General features: G+C 46.5%; 1 protein-coding gene across 2 annotated transcripts; it reads right to left on the bottom strand.

Annotated features, from left to right (window-relative positions):
* Nucleotides 1-27: 27 nt before the first annotated feature.
* Nucleotides 28-14,094, bottom strand: GGA2 (golgi associated, gamma adaptin ear containing, ARF binding protein 2). Of its 2 annotated transcripts, none has more exons than XM_054843487.1 (17): nucleotides 13,945-14,094; nucleotides 13,187-13,271; nucleotides 12,185-12,260; nucleotides 11,572-11,670; nucleotides 9,595-9,718; nucleotides 8,768-8,871; nucleotides 8,218-8,298; nucleotides 7,154-7,291; nucleotides 5,977-6,058; nucleotides 4,916-5,035; nucleotides 4,481-4,648; nucleotides 4,170-4,225; nucleotides 3,728-3,879; nucleotides 2,755-2,924; nucleotides 1,613-1,782; nucleotides 1,048-1,158; nucleotides 28-438 (listed from the first exon to the last, which is right to left on the bottom strand). In XM_054843487.1, the coding sequence occupies exons 1-17, from the start codon at nucleotides 13,976-13,978 to the stop codon at nucleotides 328-330; spliced, it is 1,881 nt and encodes a 626-aa protein (XP_054699462.1). In that variant the 5' UTR covers nucleotides 13,979-14,094; the 3' UTR covers nucleotides 28-327. The 2 variants fall into 2 exon arrangements, with proteins under 2 accessions (XP_054699462.1, XP_054699461.1); XM_054843486.1 differs by having other exon boundaries at nucleotides 4,155-4,225.
* Between the last annotated feature and the right edge of the window lie 90 nt (nucleotides 14,095-14,184).

The following is a 14,184-nucleotide window of genomic DNA, read 5'->3' on the forward strand; positions in this document are numbered from 1 at the left end:
AATTCAAAAAGAAAAAGTAATGGGAGAGCAGGAAAATTGGCCCGAAAAGCAGCAGGAAACACTTGTATAGAAGAAGCATTAAGGCTCCTGGGCTGCAGGACTCTACAGCAGTTTCCTGTAAAGCAGGGTCAGCTACAGAAAAAGACTGTGGCAGAAGCAGCCAGCTTACATTCTTCCTGCCAGACACCTGCACAGAAACCAAGAGGAAGAAGGAGATAGCGGATCCCAAGGAAAGGAACCATTACAGAGTCCAGGCCGGCACTGCTGGCACACATCCTTCCCCATCCATCACTAAGGCAAAATGGCAATGTCCAATCCTGCTGAACTTCAGCTGCTGCCCCAGAGCTCTGCTTCTGGGAAGCCAGTCACCTCTCCCACCTCGCTGAAGGGCTGCACACCTTGCGTGAACGCTAGTTTGTATCGCAGTCGGATGGGATCCTATGAGAGAAAGGAACAGAGAGGGGGACACGTCATGGTTGCAGATTCCTGGGCCCCTTCAGCCTCACCACTCACAGCCTTGCTGCAGTGAATCACCCTCTGAAAGGGAAGAGGAACACTTCAGCCATGTGGAAGCTCTGCACAGAACAAGACCTGGATCTTCATAAGACATACCAGGGAGACCTGACTGGGAGACCTCTGCAAGCCACCCAAGGGCATGCTTGGCAATCCAGGCCTGGCCAACCTTCTCAGTGACATCAGTCTTTGGTCTCATAATTATTAAAAGAACTGCCACCGATCACCTGTGCCTTGGGTGGCCTCATGTCCCATCAGCTGCAAACATCTGTGCAGTGTCTACCAGAAGCCATCACTGCAGGCAGACTGAAGCAGAGCTGTGCGGGCCCTTGCAGCAACTGCCCATTTGATCCTTCAGATTATGGCTCTGAAAAGCTGTTTCAGTGGGAAAACTCTCTTTCCAGCAAAGCCCAGACTGCTCTGTCTCTCCCCTGCATCTCCCAGCTAATACTCTCCCCATCTTTCATACAAATATCCCACTCATGACAGTGACATTCCGAGTGCTCCACCAGCAGAGCTAATCACCACGCGTACCTTGTGCGGATTGGCAAGCAGCAGGACCTGGGATACCACTGCGGGGGGGTGAAAAGGGCTGAAGGCAGGCAGCTCAGAACTGGATGCTGGCTGTAACTTTATTTTCATGGTCTGAAAGAGAAAACAAAAGGAACATTTTTTGATCCAAGCTGAAAAAGGGCTGGGAGTATTACCAAACCACAGAGCTGGTTAAAGATACGTCAGCCAGCTTTTGTCATTTAATGACATGCATGCCTCTCAACAGCCTACATCTAAAGGCAGATATTCCTAAATAGACAATTCTATGCTGCACACACAGAGGCAGAACGAGTGCCTTACCCAGGGGGCAAAAGCAGCGTGTCTGGAGCCCTGTCTAGTTGTCTCAAGGCCAGGGAAATACTCTGAAACAGGCAGCGGGGCCACAGGCAGTGGGGCCACAGGCACCACCTCCACCTTCACCGTTCAGGGAAAGCAACCCATGCAATTTCCAATAAGCAAGGCAAACCCTAAGCAAGAAATGACAAACCTTCTCCTCAGGACATTTCTGAGTAGTCACACTGTCTTCTACTCATCATAGGCTTCTCACCTTTGGGACTGCAGCCTGGAACGCTATGTCCTTAATTGGTTGAGCTGATGTGCTCAGCATGGAAAGAACCATCACCAGCACATCTGGTCGGCCAGGAACCGGGTCTCTGGAGAAGTGGAGCATAGCCTTGAAACCATTCCTGTCGTACACAGTAAGAGGACAGATACTGCCTGCCAGAGAGAAAAGGAGAATCAGAAACAAAGCATGGATTCCCCTCCCTTCTGAGGGCAGAACAGCCAAGACAGGATAAGGAACAGCAAAAAGGAAGCACGCATACAAACTTTTACTTCCTCCAGCAAACTCACAGACCAAGCAGCATAAAGCACCTGTGATTTACATTTCACCTCTAAGGTAGAGAAAGGAATCTGAATGTCTATATTATAGAATTAGCAGCTCAGATTTCAACAGTCAGCTGGAGAGGTCAGGTAGGAGTCCAATACAGCAACGATGGCAAAAGCAAAATGTAACTCTTCGGCACACGCAAGACTTAGCCCCTTATCACCATTGCCTGGTAAATCCATGCCTGGCTATTGCCATCCAGCCCTTCCAAAACCTGGTAAATCCTTCACTTGAGAGACCGAAGGCAGAAGACAATCAGGTCAGAATGTCTTTGCACCTGTCCTCTTCCAAAAGTAGTGATGGCCAAGGCTCTGCAGTCCTCTTAACAGGACATGCCCTGCTCTGAGACACTGGGGTGCCACGCTGGGGTAGCACTCCATCAGCTGGTTGCACAGCTGGGCCAAAAAGTGTTGAATCGAAAAGCAGAGGTGAAAAGAACAACTCTGCTTTAGGAAGTGGGACAACTCCCACTCATAGATATCTTTTAAGCCTCTAGAGATGAACCCCTTGAAGCTTGATTAAGGTGCTAAGGGCAAAGAATTTAGAAGCACATTACAAAGATTAGCCAGGATAGGAAACTCCTGACTACTGAGTAGGGAGGACAAGGACATTTCCATGGTACAATCCCTAGCACTTGCTCAAATTCTCAGATACAGTAAGTCCTTCATAGAACAGTCATTACTTTTCTCCAGCCAACCCGCACAGCATGAAGCTACTTTGGCTTGCTCCCCTGCAAAAATCACAGAAGAGCTCTAGTAAGCCTCTAGTAAGCAGAGCTGGGACACAGAAATGATTGCACTTACTCGGTGTAATTGAAATTAAAGGGACAAAAAGGTTTTCTAGAGAAGCATCATGGGAAGCTGGATGCAAAGAGGCAGCAGGCTTCAGCTCGTAGCCTAGGCTGGAGAATGAAGTATCTGCCATTGAGCTATTTGGAAGATCTGGAAAGGGCAATTTCATTGGTAACAAGTCCCTGGAAAGACAAGCATGTAGAAAGCTTATATTAACTCGGGAGGCTACATGGTCTATACCATCTTCTGCTGTGTCCATTTGTGTTCCAAATCCCTCACCCCTTTTAGGTATAAAGAAAGTACAAGCTTACAGTCTCTCAGTCCTTGAGAAATTTGAAAACTCTCTCTATTTTATATGGAGAAGCTGCTGTTTCAGCATTCATTGAGACAGACTTTGATTTCTCTTACTAACGCAAAACTTTCAGGGCTATGGAAGTCTACTGTCCCTATGCACACATTCTCTGAAGCTCTAGTCAGTGAGATTAAAATAAGTTCTAGCTCAAAGATAATGCAGGAAGCTGGAAATCTGTGGTAAAATTTCTGGGCCTATATTGTGGCAGACTGGATAAGCGTATCATAATGGTCACTTGCTCTGAAGATCTGTGGATGATTAATTTGGTTCACAAACTGTTAGGCTTCCACTGAATGCCTGGAAACTACTTTGCCACTGCCTGAAGAAAGCTGGGGAAAGTATTTTTTGAGTCACAGGTTATTATAAAGAGACCTGACTGTAAGGTTTTTGTTCCTTTAGCTCCAGATCACCATGGGATTTGTCTCCCCAAGTTTCTGACCATTGGAAGGTCCTAGTGTGCAATTACACAAAGTGTAATTAACAGGTGCATAACTGCTGCTTAAGAGCCAATGCACGGATGGATAGCTTGCCATCACTAACCAGTTGTAGTTGAAAGGTTTTCCTAAACCTCACTGCTGTAAAACAGTATTATTCATCTCCAAAGTCGGACTGTATTATGCAGAGTTTGCTTACAAGCATAATGTCTTGGTCCTGGATGGTGGAGAGCGCTGATAAACCAGGCCCTGAAATTCATTCTTCTCTGAGCAGCTGTCTTCCCAGCTCTCCTGCAGTCCCAGTGTTTGAACAGCACTTACAATTTCACCATATCCATTGTGTACAGCAGTCTGAAAAATAAGGCACTTCTGGTTCATGCTATATGACATCAGCAAAAATCACACCTGTTCCACTGAAAAGAATCTCATTTTTTAATAACACTACTTAAAGTAGAAATAAATATGAGTAATCTGGTTGCAAACTGCAAGTGAGATATTAATTGTAGAGCAGGAGGATTCCAGTTTCCCTTCAGAATAGAGTGGCATTAAAAAAGGTTGCCAGAGAAATCTAGGAGATCAAGAATCCTGCCTGATTTTTGTCCTTCGTACCTTATGGACTAACGTACCTGAGGATCACTGACCTCTGCTAAGCCAAAATTGGGTGGTGGTTTCTGTACCACAGGAGAGCTGCTGAGACCTAAGAAAGATACCAAAATGCCACCGATCAATTACAGAAACCAAGGGTTTTCCATAGGTTCTTCCTTTGTTGTCTAACAGCAGTTTGACGACAGTCTAACACCATTAAAGAAACTACATCTTGAAAACTTATGACATGAGCTGAAAGGTCTAATTTCTCTTAGGACTGATATTAAAGTCAAACTTCTCCTGTCTTTATTAAACACCGTGAACTCTAGTAACAAGGTTAACACTGTACTGAATTGCATATACAAACCTAATGACTTTAACTCCTCGTCAAGCAGACAGGTAGAGGTTGTGCTGCCGTGGCGGGAGGCGGTGGTTACATTTGCAAATTGGTCTGTAGGAGACTGGGATGTCGCCTCCAGTTCAGAGAAGTCAATCAACGTATAGCTCTTCATGCGTCTTGGAGTTGGCCGGCATTCTTTGGAAACAGTAGAAAGAGTTAAGGACCTGAGAGGAGCAGTGTATATGTGGGTACAGGCATGACCGAAAGGACTCATAAGTGAAGAACTTCACGAATATTTTCTATCAAGCAAATGTAAAATAAAACAATGGTTACATGATAGTTTTCCTGTGTTATAGGATTTTGTCCATATTTATTCTCTGAGAAACACTTCCCTTCCAAACTCCACTCATACACAACATGCAGGAGCAGAACTGTTGTGGAACGCTGCAGGATGCTCTTTACCTGGTGCATCAGCAGAGCTGGTAACTGAACCTCCTCCACCACCGTTTTCATGGCTGCCTACAACCTGCCTGTACTGTCTGAGCGCCTGTGTGAGCCTGTCATTGGCCTGCAGTATCTCAGCTGGAAAACAAGAGAAGAAACGAAATATTGACACAAGGGTCAGTTCCACGCCACTCTCCAAACTGCTCATAAGAAAGGGATGGTGCATCTAAGGACTCGCCTGGAGCAAAGTCTAGTGGGGCAATCTGCCTTAAGCTCCTGACTAATATTTCATTCCATTTCCTGAAGTGCAGCATTTTGCACATACATCTGCTGATTTCAGGCCTCTCTCTCATTTATCAAGATCACTTTGAAATCTGATCCTATCTCTAAAGTACTTCTAGTTCCTGCCATCTCTTATGCATTTTGTTGTTCTCCGCAAGTTTTCTGAGCATACTCGAGTCTGTAATCCAGCACTCCACAGATGAAGAACCCTGGCATTCGTGGGTATGAATGAAATGTTGAGGCACAGGTGAGCTCTTATGGTGGCCGTTTAAGATGTCTGTTCAGCAAGGCATCACTTCAGTCAGGTTTTCAAGGCATATGGACAAGCCTGTGAAATGTAATCCTCTGGGAAGGGCTAAATTTTACAACTGTGGAATTCAAAGATTCTGCTCATATGACCGTCCTCAGTATATTTCTTAAGAAATTAAAAAATATTCTCCCTTCTGTGTTGATAGACAGGGAGAACTTCAGTCTCTGTAGAGAAAAGACCTCAAAAGCCTTCAGTTCTCTGAACATGAGAACTCAAAAACTTCTGAAAACCACCTTGGCTGGAAGAAACTGGATTCACTGTTTAATTTTGGGCTCCAAGTGAAAATTAATAGCTTCCTTGGAGAGGAGTGGGAGGACACATGCCACTTCCTATGTGCATGGTTTAAAGATGAAAGTGGAAAGTTTTGCCTGCAGGGGAGCAAGTGCCTAAGTATTCCCCCTCTCAGAGGAAGGGAATCCCCCACTTGTCAAAGGAAAGGTAGACAAACTTAACCTCCAAGAAATCCAAGGACGGTGTTGGCTCTTACCTAGAGCCTCATCGTCATCAACTGTCTCACTGGCAAGGCGAAAGAGCAGTGGCCTGAGCTTCTCACAGCGTTGAAACAGAGTCTATGGAAGGAAATGTGTCACGTCATTGCTCAGGAGATCCCAGACACTCTCACACTTCTCTGTCCCTGTGACCACCTGTAATTGATGATACGTCTAGAACAGGAAGATGCACTTTCTGCCCAGCTCCAGACAGAAGGTATCAATGCTGTGTGTTGCTGCACTCTTAAAAATCCACAGTGGCCTGGAGGTACAGCCACTGGAACAAGGAGGCTTTGCTGGGATCTTCTCTGCCATCACATCCTCTCTACACATACAGGTATAAGATAGATCAGTGTAAAATTACTCAGAATATACAGGAGTGAATAGATTGATTACAGTACTCAGGGAAGTATAACAACCATCAGACAATGCAAAGCTGCTTATGGCTCTCTTCTCAGTGTTTTAGGACATGAGGAGGCACGGAGGCAGCCACTTTTTCAGTCTGAAAGTAGGGTCTCTTCCATCTACAGCAGCAGCCCTCCCCAAAGAGATCTAACTCCAAACTCTGCCGTCACATATAGCCACAGGAGAGGTTCTTACCTACAAAAATTCAGTTGTCTAAAGTTGGGTTTTTTTTTTAATTTGAGAGTCTGGTAGGCATCCTAGTGGAGTTCCAGGTATTTGGAGGCCATAAAGCTATTCTGACAGCCCTAATAGTAACATCAAATGTTTCCTCAGTGCACTGATACTTACCAGCAGCAGCTGACCAGTGAACTCTGGGCAGAAAAAGAGGAATCACAGAAGCACAAGCTGAAGAACCCACAGCTTTCAGCTTCTCTGGTCAGATCTCATCACACCCACCTAACCATGCCGGGCACAAGGGGATTCCCATGTGTTACGCCACTACTGGAGGAAGAACCATAAGATCCCCATAAGATACCACAAGAAGAGCAGCTAACCTGGACAGAAACTCAAACCAAAACTCAAACCAGCACAGCAGGAGACAGTTCCATTCCAACTTCCATTGCACTGACAGGAGGGACCATTATTCATCAAATATGCTGGAAACTATTTGCTGTGGTAATGCTGTTTCCCTGGCAGAAGGAATACTGTTGTCCTGGGACCTCCCAGTCATAGCCAGACAAAAGAACTTCTGCAGGAGAAAAAAGCATTTACCTGTAGGGTCTCCTGGTCACATTTGGATAATTCTTGTCTCTTGTAGTTTTCCAGTAATTCGTCCATACGTTTAACATTCTCAGAAACCTCAGTGATGGTATTCATTCTTCTGGACACTTTAGCTGATTTTTCTTGTTCCTTTTGATGAAAAATGAAATAAAAGTAGATGATGATTTGGCTAATACAGCCAGTGCACGTGCTTGGCTGGGTCACTCTGGATCACACTTGTTGGGGAGTTGCTTCCTGCTAATACCTTATTGCAGGTAGAGGAGGCACAAAGTGGCACGGGTAGGGACTTGCCCCCAACAGCTCCAGTATCAGTGCTGCACCGCACCTCCCTGTCAAGGGTGAAGATGGAAACCTCCTGCCCATCTCAGGACACCCTGGCATAAGGTGTCCTTATGCCAGTGCATAAGAATTCGTTTCACCACAGGCACAAGCAAGACTTCAAAATTAGAGTGGGAGTTGGTGGCTTCTGCCGTACAGAAAGACACTCTCAAAACAACTGCAGGGATTTGATTAAACCAGACCAAATCTGCTATTTATGCAGGGAATCGGGGTGCCCTTTCAGATGGAAAATGAAAACAGACACACCAGATGTGCACACACACATTACTTGTAGAAAAGAGGCAGTTCTGTACAGACAGGGCTTTTTTCCACCTGGGAACTGGGGGTTTTTTTGGAAACTTTTTATCACTAATACAGTACTACTGCCAGGATCCCACTAAAGTGGAAGTGTCCTGCCATACATGCTCCTGGGTATAAATATTCCCTCTTCCTGCAATGGCATATTTTAAGGAAATGAAACAAAACAAAACAATCCCATGCTGTAACTTTGGAATAACAAATACTGAAACTTGTCCCTCCTCTGGGACGGCATAAACAGTTCACCCGAGACCGATGTCACAGCGAGGTTCCCATTGCCACCTCTCGGTGTTCCCTTTAATATCAATAAGGCGGCAGGCACTACAGAGGTCAGGTATAGAGGGCCCACTGTCAAAAACTGAATTGCCAAGTCTCCTCCCCGGCTGCAAATACAGCTTCTGACCCAAGGAGCTCCCTACCTCTTTAATCATGCTCTTGATCAGACGGTTGGCAGCCTGCAGGTCTTCAGGGTGGTTGCTCTTTAAAAGCCTTGCTAAGAGCTGTTGAGGGGAAAGCATTGGACAGCAGTGAGCAGCAGTCTCTAGGCACTATACTACAGACACACATCACATAAAAGCAGGTATTGAGAGACACCCAGTGTCGTAATGATTTCTATAATCCTGGAAATATGTGGGTTCATGTCCCATAATCTAATCCAGATTATATTGCTGCCTCTTACAGCTGCCTGCACATACTGTTTGGCCATTTGAGCCAGAGCTTCTGTAAGACCTGGAGAAACCCTCCCTCGGGAAAATTTAATAGAAACTGATGTTTTCTGTAAAAAAAAGTTTCACTTTTTCCTAAGCAAAAATTTCTGACAAAGCATCAGAGAATTCTCTAGCTATTGTACAGCATTATTCTGAAGATAGTCCGTCTGAAACAGCAAAAGCTCCCAAAATATGACCGAGCCTGTTTTCTCATCAGTACAAATCAAAGTGCGGGGGTAGGCATGAAAACCCTAAAGTTTACCTTGGATTTCTCTTCATCTGTGTCAAAAATAGAATTTTGAGGTCTCGGAGAAGGGGGAGGTAAAATTTTGTCTTCTGGCAATTTGGGGTCTTCTTTTACAATCCCTGAAATGGGTAACAATATTTGTTCAGTGATGCCTGAGCTGTTAAAACACCAGTGCTCAACAGTGCATTGGATTTTGCACCTATTTCCTTCACCCCTCCCCAGAACTTCACAGAATGAGATGGAGAAGCAAGGAGTTGCCTTAGCACACACCCAGACAAAAGACTTCCCTTCCTCCCTTGAATTAAGCACAGGCCAAATGAGATTTTGAGGGTAGAAAATAAAATTCAGATGTGCTGAGCTCCCTCTGGGTGAATTGCTAAAATTCTCCCATAGCAAGAGCACCGAGAGCACGCCAGTATTGACCTCGGAGCACGTGTGATTGCAACAATCAGTACAGCCATAAAATGTAGGGCACCAAACACACACAACCGAATGCCAGCACCCCTGCTCAGCACCCCACCGGTGCCGATGCCGTAGCGACAGCCCAGCCCACAGCAGCTGCTGCACAAAGGGAAGGCAGCGATGGGAGAGTATTCCAGGGCAAAGATCACTCTGAGTTCGTCTTGACTCAATAAGGCTGTTCTTTGGTAAATCTCTTCAAACAGTTACATGCATCCTTAAGTACCCAAACAGCGTTGTAAGCGTGGCCTTTGTCCTTTCCTCCTTACACACAACATTTCATGAAAAAAAGCTGAGTCACAAATTAAAGAGGAGCGATATCTGTGGTCTGAAACCATGTGACTTGGAAGGCTAAAAAGGAAACTGAAATAACAGAACTAAACCTTGTTTCTTCAGCATCTGGTAAGCATCCCGGATTTTAACTTCCTGAGGAAACCAGACTGTCCAACTGAATATTACTTCTGTGACTCTTGACTTGACTTTTTCTGAAGACCAGGTTCCATAGTACTGAAAACAAAACAAAACAGTAAAGTAAGACAAAAAAGATTAAAACCAAAGAGTGAGTGCCAGATATGGCATATGGGTCTAGCCCCAAGTCGTTTGTGTGCAGAGACCGAGTAGCAAATGGATTCCTAATACTTTATGCACAGTGTTGTCGACTGTGTATCTTGCGGTATAAGAAACAGTGTGTACAGCTGTGGCTGTAAATACAAGGAATGCTATTAAATGTATAATAATTATATAAATATTATATGACAATCAAAATGGAACCATTTAAAAACTTCTCTGATCAGTTATTGAATCTGAAACCAAAGGTAGGCTGTTTTATTTTAGTGAACACAGTTCTGTGCTTGACTTTAAATATTTCCCTTAACTGCCAGCAATGCAAATAGCACCGCTGGCCTCAGCCAGACCCAGACAAATGAAAACAGAACAAAATGAGAAAGGAAAGTTATTGCCTTTTTTCAGCACCTGGATGTTTTCTCTGATTTCTCTCATTATTGCCTATGAGCACTCACTTCAATGTATTATAAAAACATCAGGAAGAATGACAAAAGCCACACACAAGCCTCCAAAACACTAGACATTTTTAACTCATTAAATGATACCTGTTCTGTCAAAACAGCAAACAAAATTCTCTGTAGCAATATATTCTTTAAACTTTGTTGTTTCACTGAAATTCCTTTACCAAACCTGGGATTGAAAGAAGAGGTTTTGCTGTTCGGTTAAACATTTCTCTGAAATCAGCTTGTTGCACCTCTGCTGTCAAGATGATGTAATGGAAAATGAAGCCTGTACACGCGGTAAATGTGTGCAAGACCCACTAAAAAGGGGAATCGATTACTGAGTTGCTGAGAAGGGTATTTAAGAAAGTCCCAGACCTGCTATTTGATGCAGAGAGGAGCAAGGCATGAAGATCACACAGTCTGTGATAAAACAGGTCTCCATTTTTCATCATGAGAGGCAGTGCCAGGGGACCCAGTGCATCCACTCTGAACTCACAGCTCAGCTTCTCAAACTAAACTTCTCATTTCTGATGGCTGCTGCTTTTCTCAGGAGGCAGCAATTGCACTCAGAAGCAAAGTGCTCCACAGCAGGGAACAGGAATGAGAATATTGAATATACTGAATGAATATATTGTGTGGCAGGGAAGCGGAGCAGCAGGAAGGGACTCGGCAGCTTCCACGTTAGCTACAGCTGATCCCTTCCTGCCTCCCTGTGACTCAGGGCTGTTGCTGCCCGCAGGCTGGGAGCCCTCTGCCTGGCTTTTGGGACACTCTCAGCAGGACCCCCAAAAAGGCTGCATGAATGCATGACTGTCACACGATGGTGGAGCAAGCGCTGCACCGGTGCTGCTGACGTCCAGTGCCCCCTGCCACTGCCTAAGCTAAACCTTCCCGTTGAACAGGACCCAAACCCAGGCTAACCTTTGGCAGGAGAAAGCAACAAGGAAAGCAGCCAGAGCACAAGAGGTTGATGATAGAGCGTAAGAAATCATGGGAGAGGCTGTGGGCAGCTCCTGGCATCTCTGTCCTCTGCCACTTCCCCGACCAAAGTTCTGTAAATCATTGAGAGGCAAAAGGGCCACAGGCTGAGAGGTCACAGGAACTATTTCAAGCTCCTCCAGAGTCTCTGACTGTCCCAGCAAAGTTGGAAGAAATGACAAAGAAAAAGCTTTTCACAGAAAGAGACCCTGGCGTACATCTTTTACAGGGGGATTCACATCCAGTCCTTGTGCTTGGAGGCATAGAATGAATTCTGCTCTACTTCTATGTGAGATTAGTTCTAAGTTTTCATATCCAGCACAAAATAAACAGTGTGTCCCACCGGCAATGTCCCGTGTAACAACAACCACCTACCTTTGGGGAAAGCACTTTAATCAGCTCATTCAGAAACCTGAATTTTGCTATTTCATTGTGAAATCTTTCACCGCAGTTATTCACACAGGTCTCTAGCACCTGCAGAAAACAAAACAGTACCAAACAGAAACTGTACACACAGGTCTTGGGAAATTTTTAAAATCTTTGCCATTATAATACTAAATCTAAGAACATTCTGGCACTGCATTCACAAATACAAGATACTGAGGAATTTGTAGAGCAAGCACATGTAATTTTCCTTCATCCAGCCTTCTTAAGCAGCATGTTCAAGACCATCTGCTCTGTTCTACCCATCACTAATAACTTGTGGGCCACTGACCCTGTGGTGGGACCACAGGCCAAACAGCAAGAGCTGCAGACCACTGAAACACCTCAGCAGAATGACATGGGAAGGAACAACAGCAGTTACTCCCTCCATTGTACCCTCGTTTCTGTATTTCTGGTGCAATGGAAAGTTAAAAGGGAGAGACATCTAAGAGAAAAAGAAAGGGAGAGACATCTAAGAGGAAAAGAAGAGACAGCTATACCGTCTTACCCCCCAAACTCTCTTTCCAAGTTACTGCTGCCTCTGCACATGGATGAAAGCACTTACTGTGAGAGCATGGAGAGCTTCCATCTCCTGAGGTGACTGTATTTTATGTGCCAGCAGCCTCGGTGCAAGTGATGGGCTGGGGAGTAGCAGAAGCAAGTCAGACAATGCACTAGTTCCCAAGAAAAACAAAGGCTACTAATTTTGGCCTGCAGAGAAGAGCAACTGCTGGATTCATGACCCGCTACATCAGACCCCCTTCCTCTGGCAGAGAGCTAGCCTGGGGCATGCACACACACACAAGGGGCGAGAGATGAATTGAAGCAGCTTGTGTGACCCCACTGCCATCCTCCAGCCATGTCCAGAGGCTGTCCTCTGGGAGGGAGCCAGCTGGGGGAGGCTGGGGACTGTCCCTGGGCAGGCACAGGGAGATAGAGCTGGCTCTGGGCAGGCACAGGAGCTTTGATTCACAGCCCGACCCAGCCTGCTGACTGCTCCTGTGCACACACACTGCCGGGGGAAACGGGCGCCAGACTACGGGCTCTGAATGCACAGACATCTACTCTAAAGAAAGAGATGTTCACTAAGCTTTGACAGGTCATTTGCTCAATTAGTTCCTGCTCCTTCCCACAGAGCCGAGACTGTCAGCTGGAAGGTGGGGAAGTCCCAGCAGAGATCTCCCACCTCTCTGAAAGGAAAAGCCAAGGCTGAGCTCACTCAGGGCTTCCCTGCAGAACCCCACAGCAGGTATCCTTGCCCAGTCTCCCAAGAGGCTGGTGAGGGCATAGTGGCAGGACCTGCTGCCTCATGGGCTGCAGTAATGGATGTCAGAGCCCGTTCCTAGACATCAACCTCCACCACGTTGCCATACACCTCTTTGCACCTTATTTACCCGTTCTTGTACGGGCACTCTGAGGAGCAGCAAAGCCCAGCAAGCACTCCCAACTGTCTCTCCAGGCTCCCCACACCGCGGCTTACAGGTCCCGTTCCCCCCCGCAGCCATGAGAGAAGCTCGGAGCCAGACGCACAGCCGAGTGAACACAAAGAGCTGTCTGTCTGCCTTACCCTTCTATGTCGGTGTTCACCTGGTCACAGAACCGCTGGATGCATTCCCAGTTTTCCTCTGGGATACTTGGGTCAGTGGCTTTATCTTATGCAGGGAAAAAAAAAAAAAAAAAGAAAAAACAGCCTCAGTGCAAGAGGCGTGCAAGCGAGTGGCACAAGGCAGGAAGCAGCTCAGACCTCGCACTGCTACCGAATGCTTTAGGGCTTTTTGTAAAAGAGGCAGAAATGGAAGACACAGGACAAGCAGGAAAGAGCTGTTACTAAAATCTGCCTAAAAACACAGTCTTGAGTACACACTCTTAGAGTCAAAGTCAGGCACGAACTGAGGTGTTGAAAGCAGCAACAGCATGATGTTGCTCTTGGCACAGAGCATGAGAAACTTAAAAATCATTTATAGGCAGCTCTCCCAGGACCAGACTGCAAACCTTAGTGTGCTGGCACACAGGCACGGTTTACCCTTTTGCAACAGGGCTGCACAAGTGCCCATCCCAAAGCTCTGCCTGCACAGCTGAACTGAGGAAAACGTCTTTTTTGGCTTTATCCACTCCCCAGTCCAGCACTCAAACAGCTTTGGCAGGGCTGGGGCTGAGGATGGACAGGAGAGGTGGGGAGCAGGAGAGACGCAGCAGGTTAAGACAGCACCCATGAACATCATCCTGAAGGGGCTCCGCAGAGGAGATGGACCCTTCCCCAAGGAGCTGAAGCTGCTCCGGTGCCCACCCGGTCAGGGCTGGCCCCCAGCCCTCAGCCCCACTCACTGAGCCACCGCTCCAGCTCCCCGGCGCCAGCCATGGACTCTCGCTCCGCTCCGCCCCGACACCAGCAGGAAGCGGATCCACCCGCCGTCGCTCCTTGCGTGCCGCCGCTCACCCCTGTGGGAAGCCCATGCGAGTTTTCATGGCGTGGAAGTGTACACTGTGGCTGTGGGCTGGCTCGGTAAAACATCCCCACCCCTCTGGATGCTCCTCCCCTCGCTGGCGTGCAGGGCGAGCACCCAT

The sequence above is a fragment of the Grus americana genome, chromosome 15, assembly GCF_028858705.1.
Source record: "Grus americana isolate bGruAme1 chromosome 15, bGruAme1.mat, whole genome shotgun sequence".
Classification (NCBI taxonomy): Eukaryota; Metazoa; Chordata; class Aves; order Gruiformes; family Gruidae; genus Grus; species Grus americana.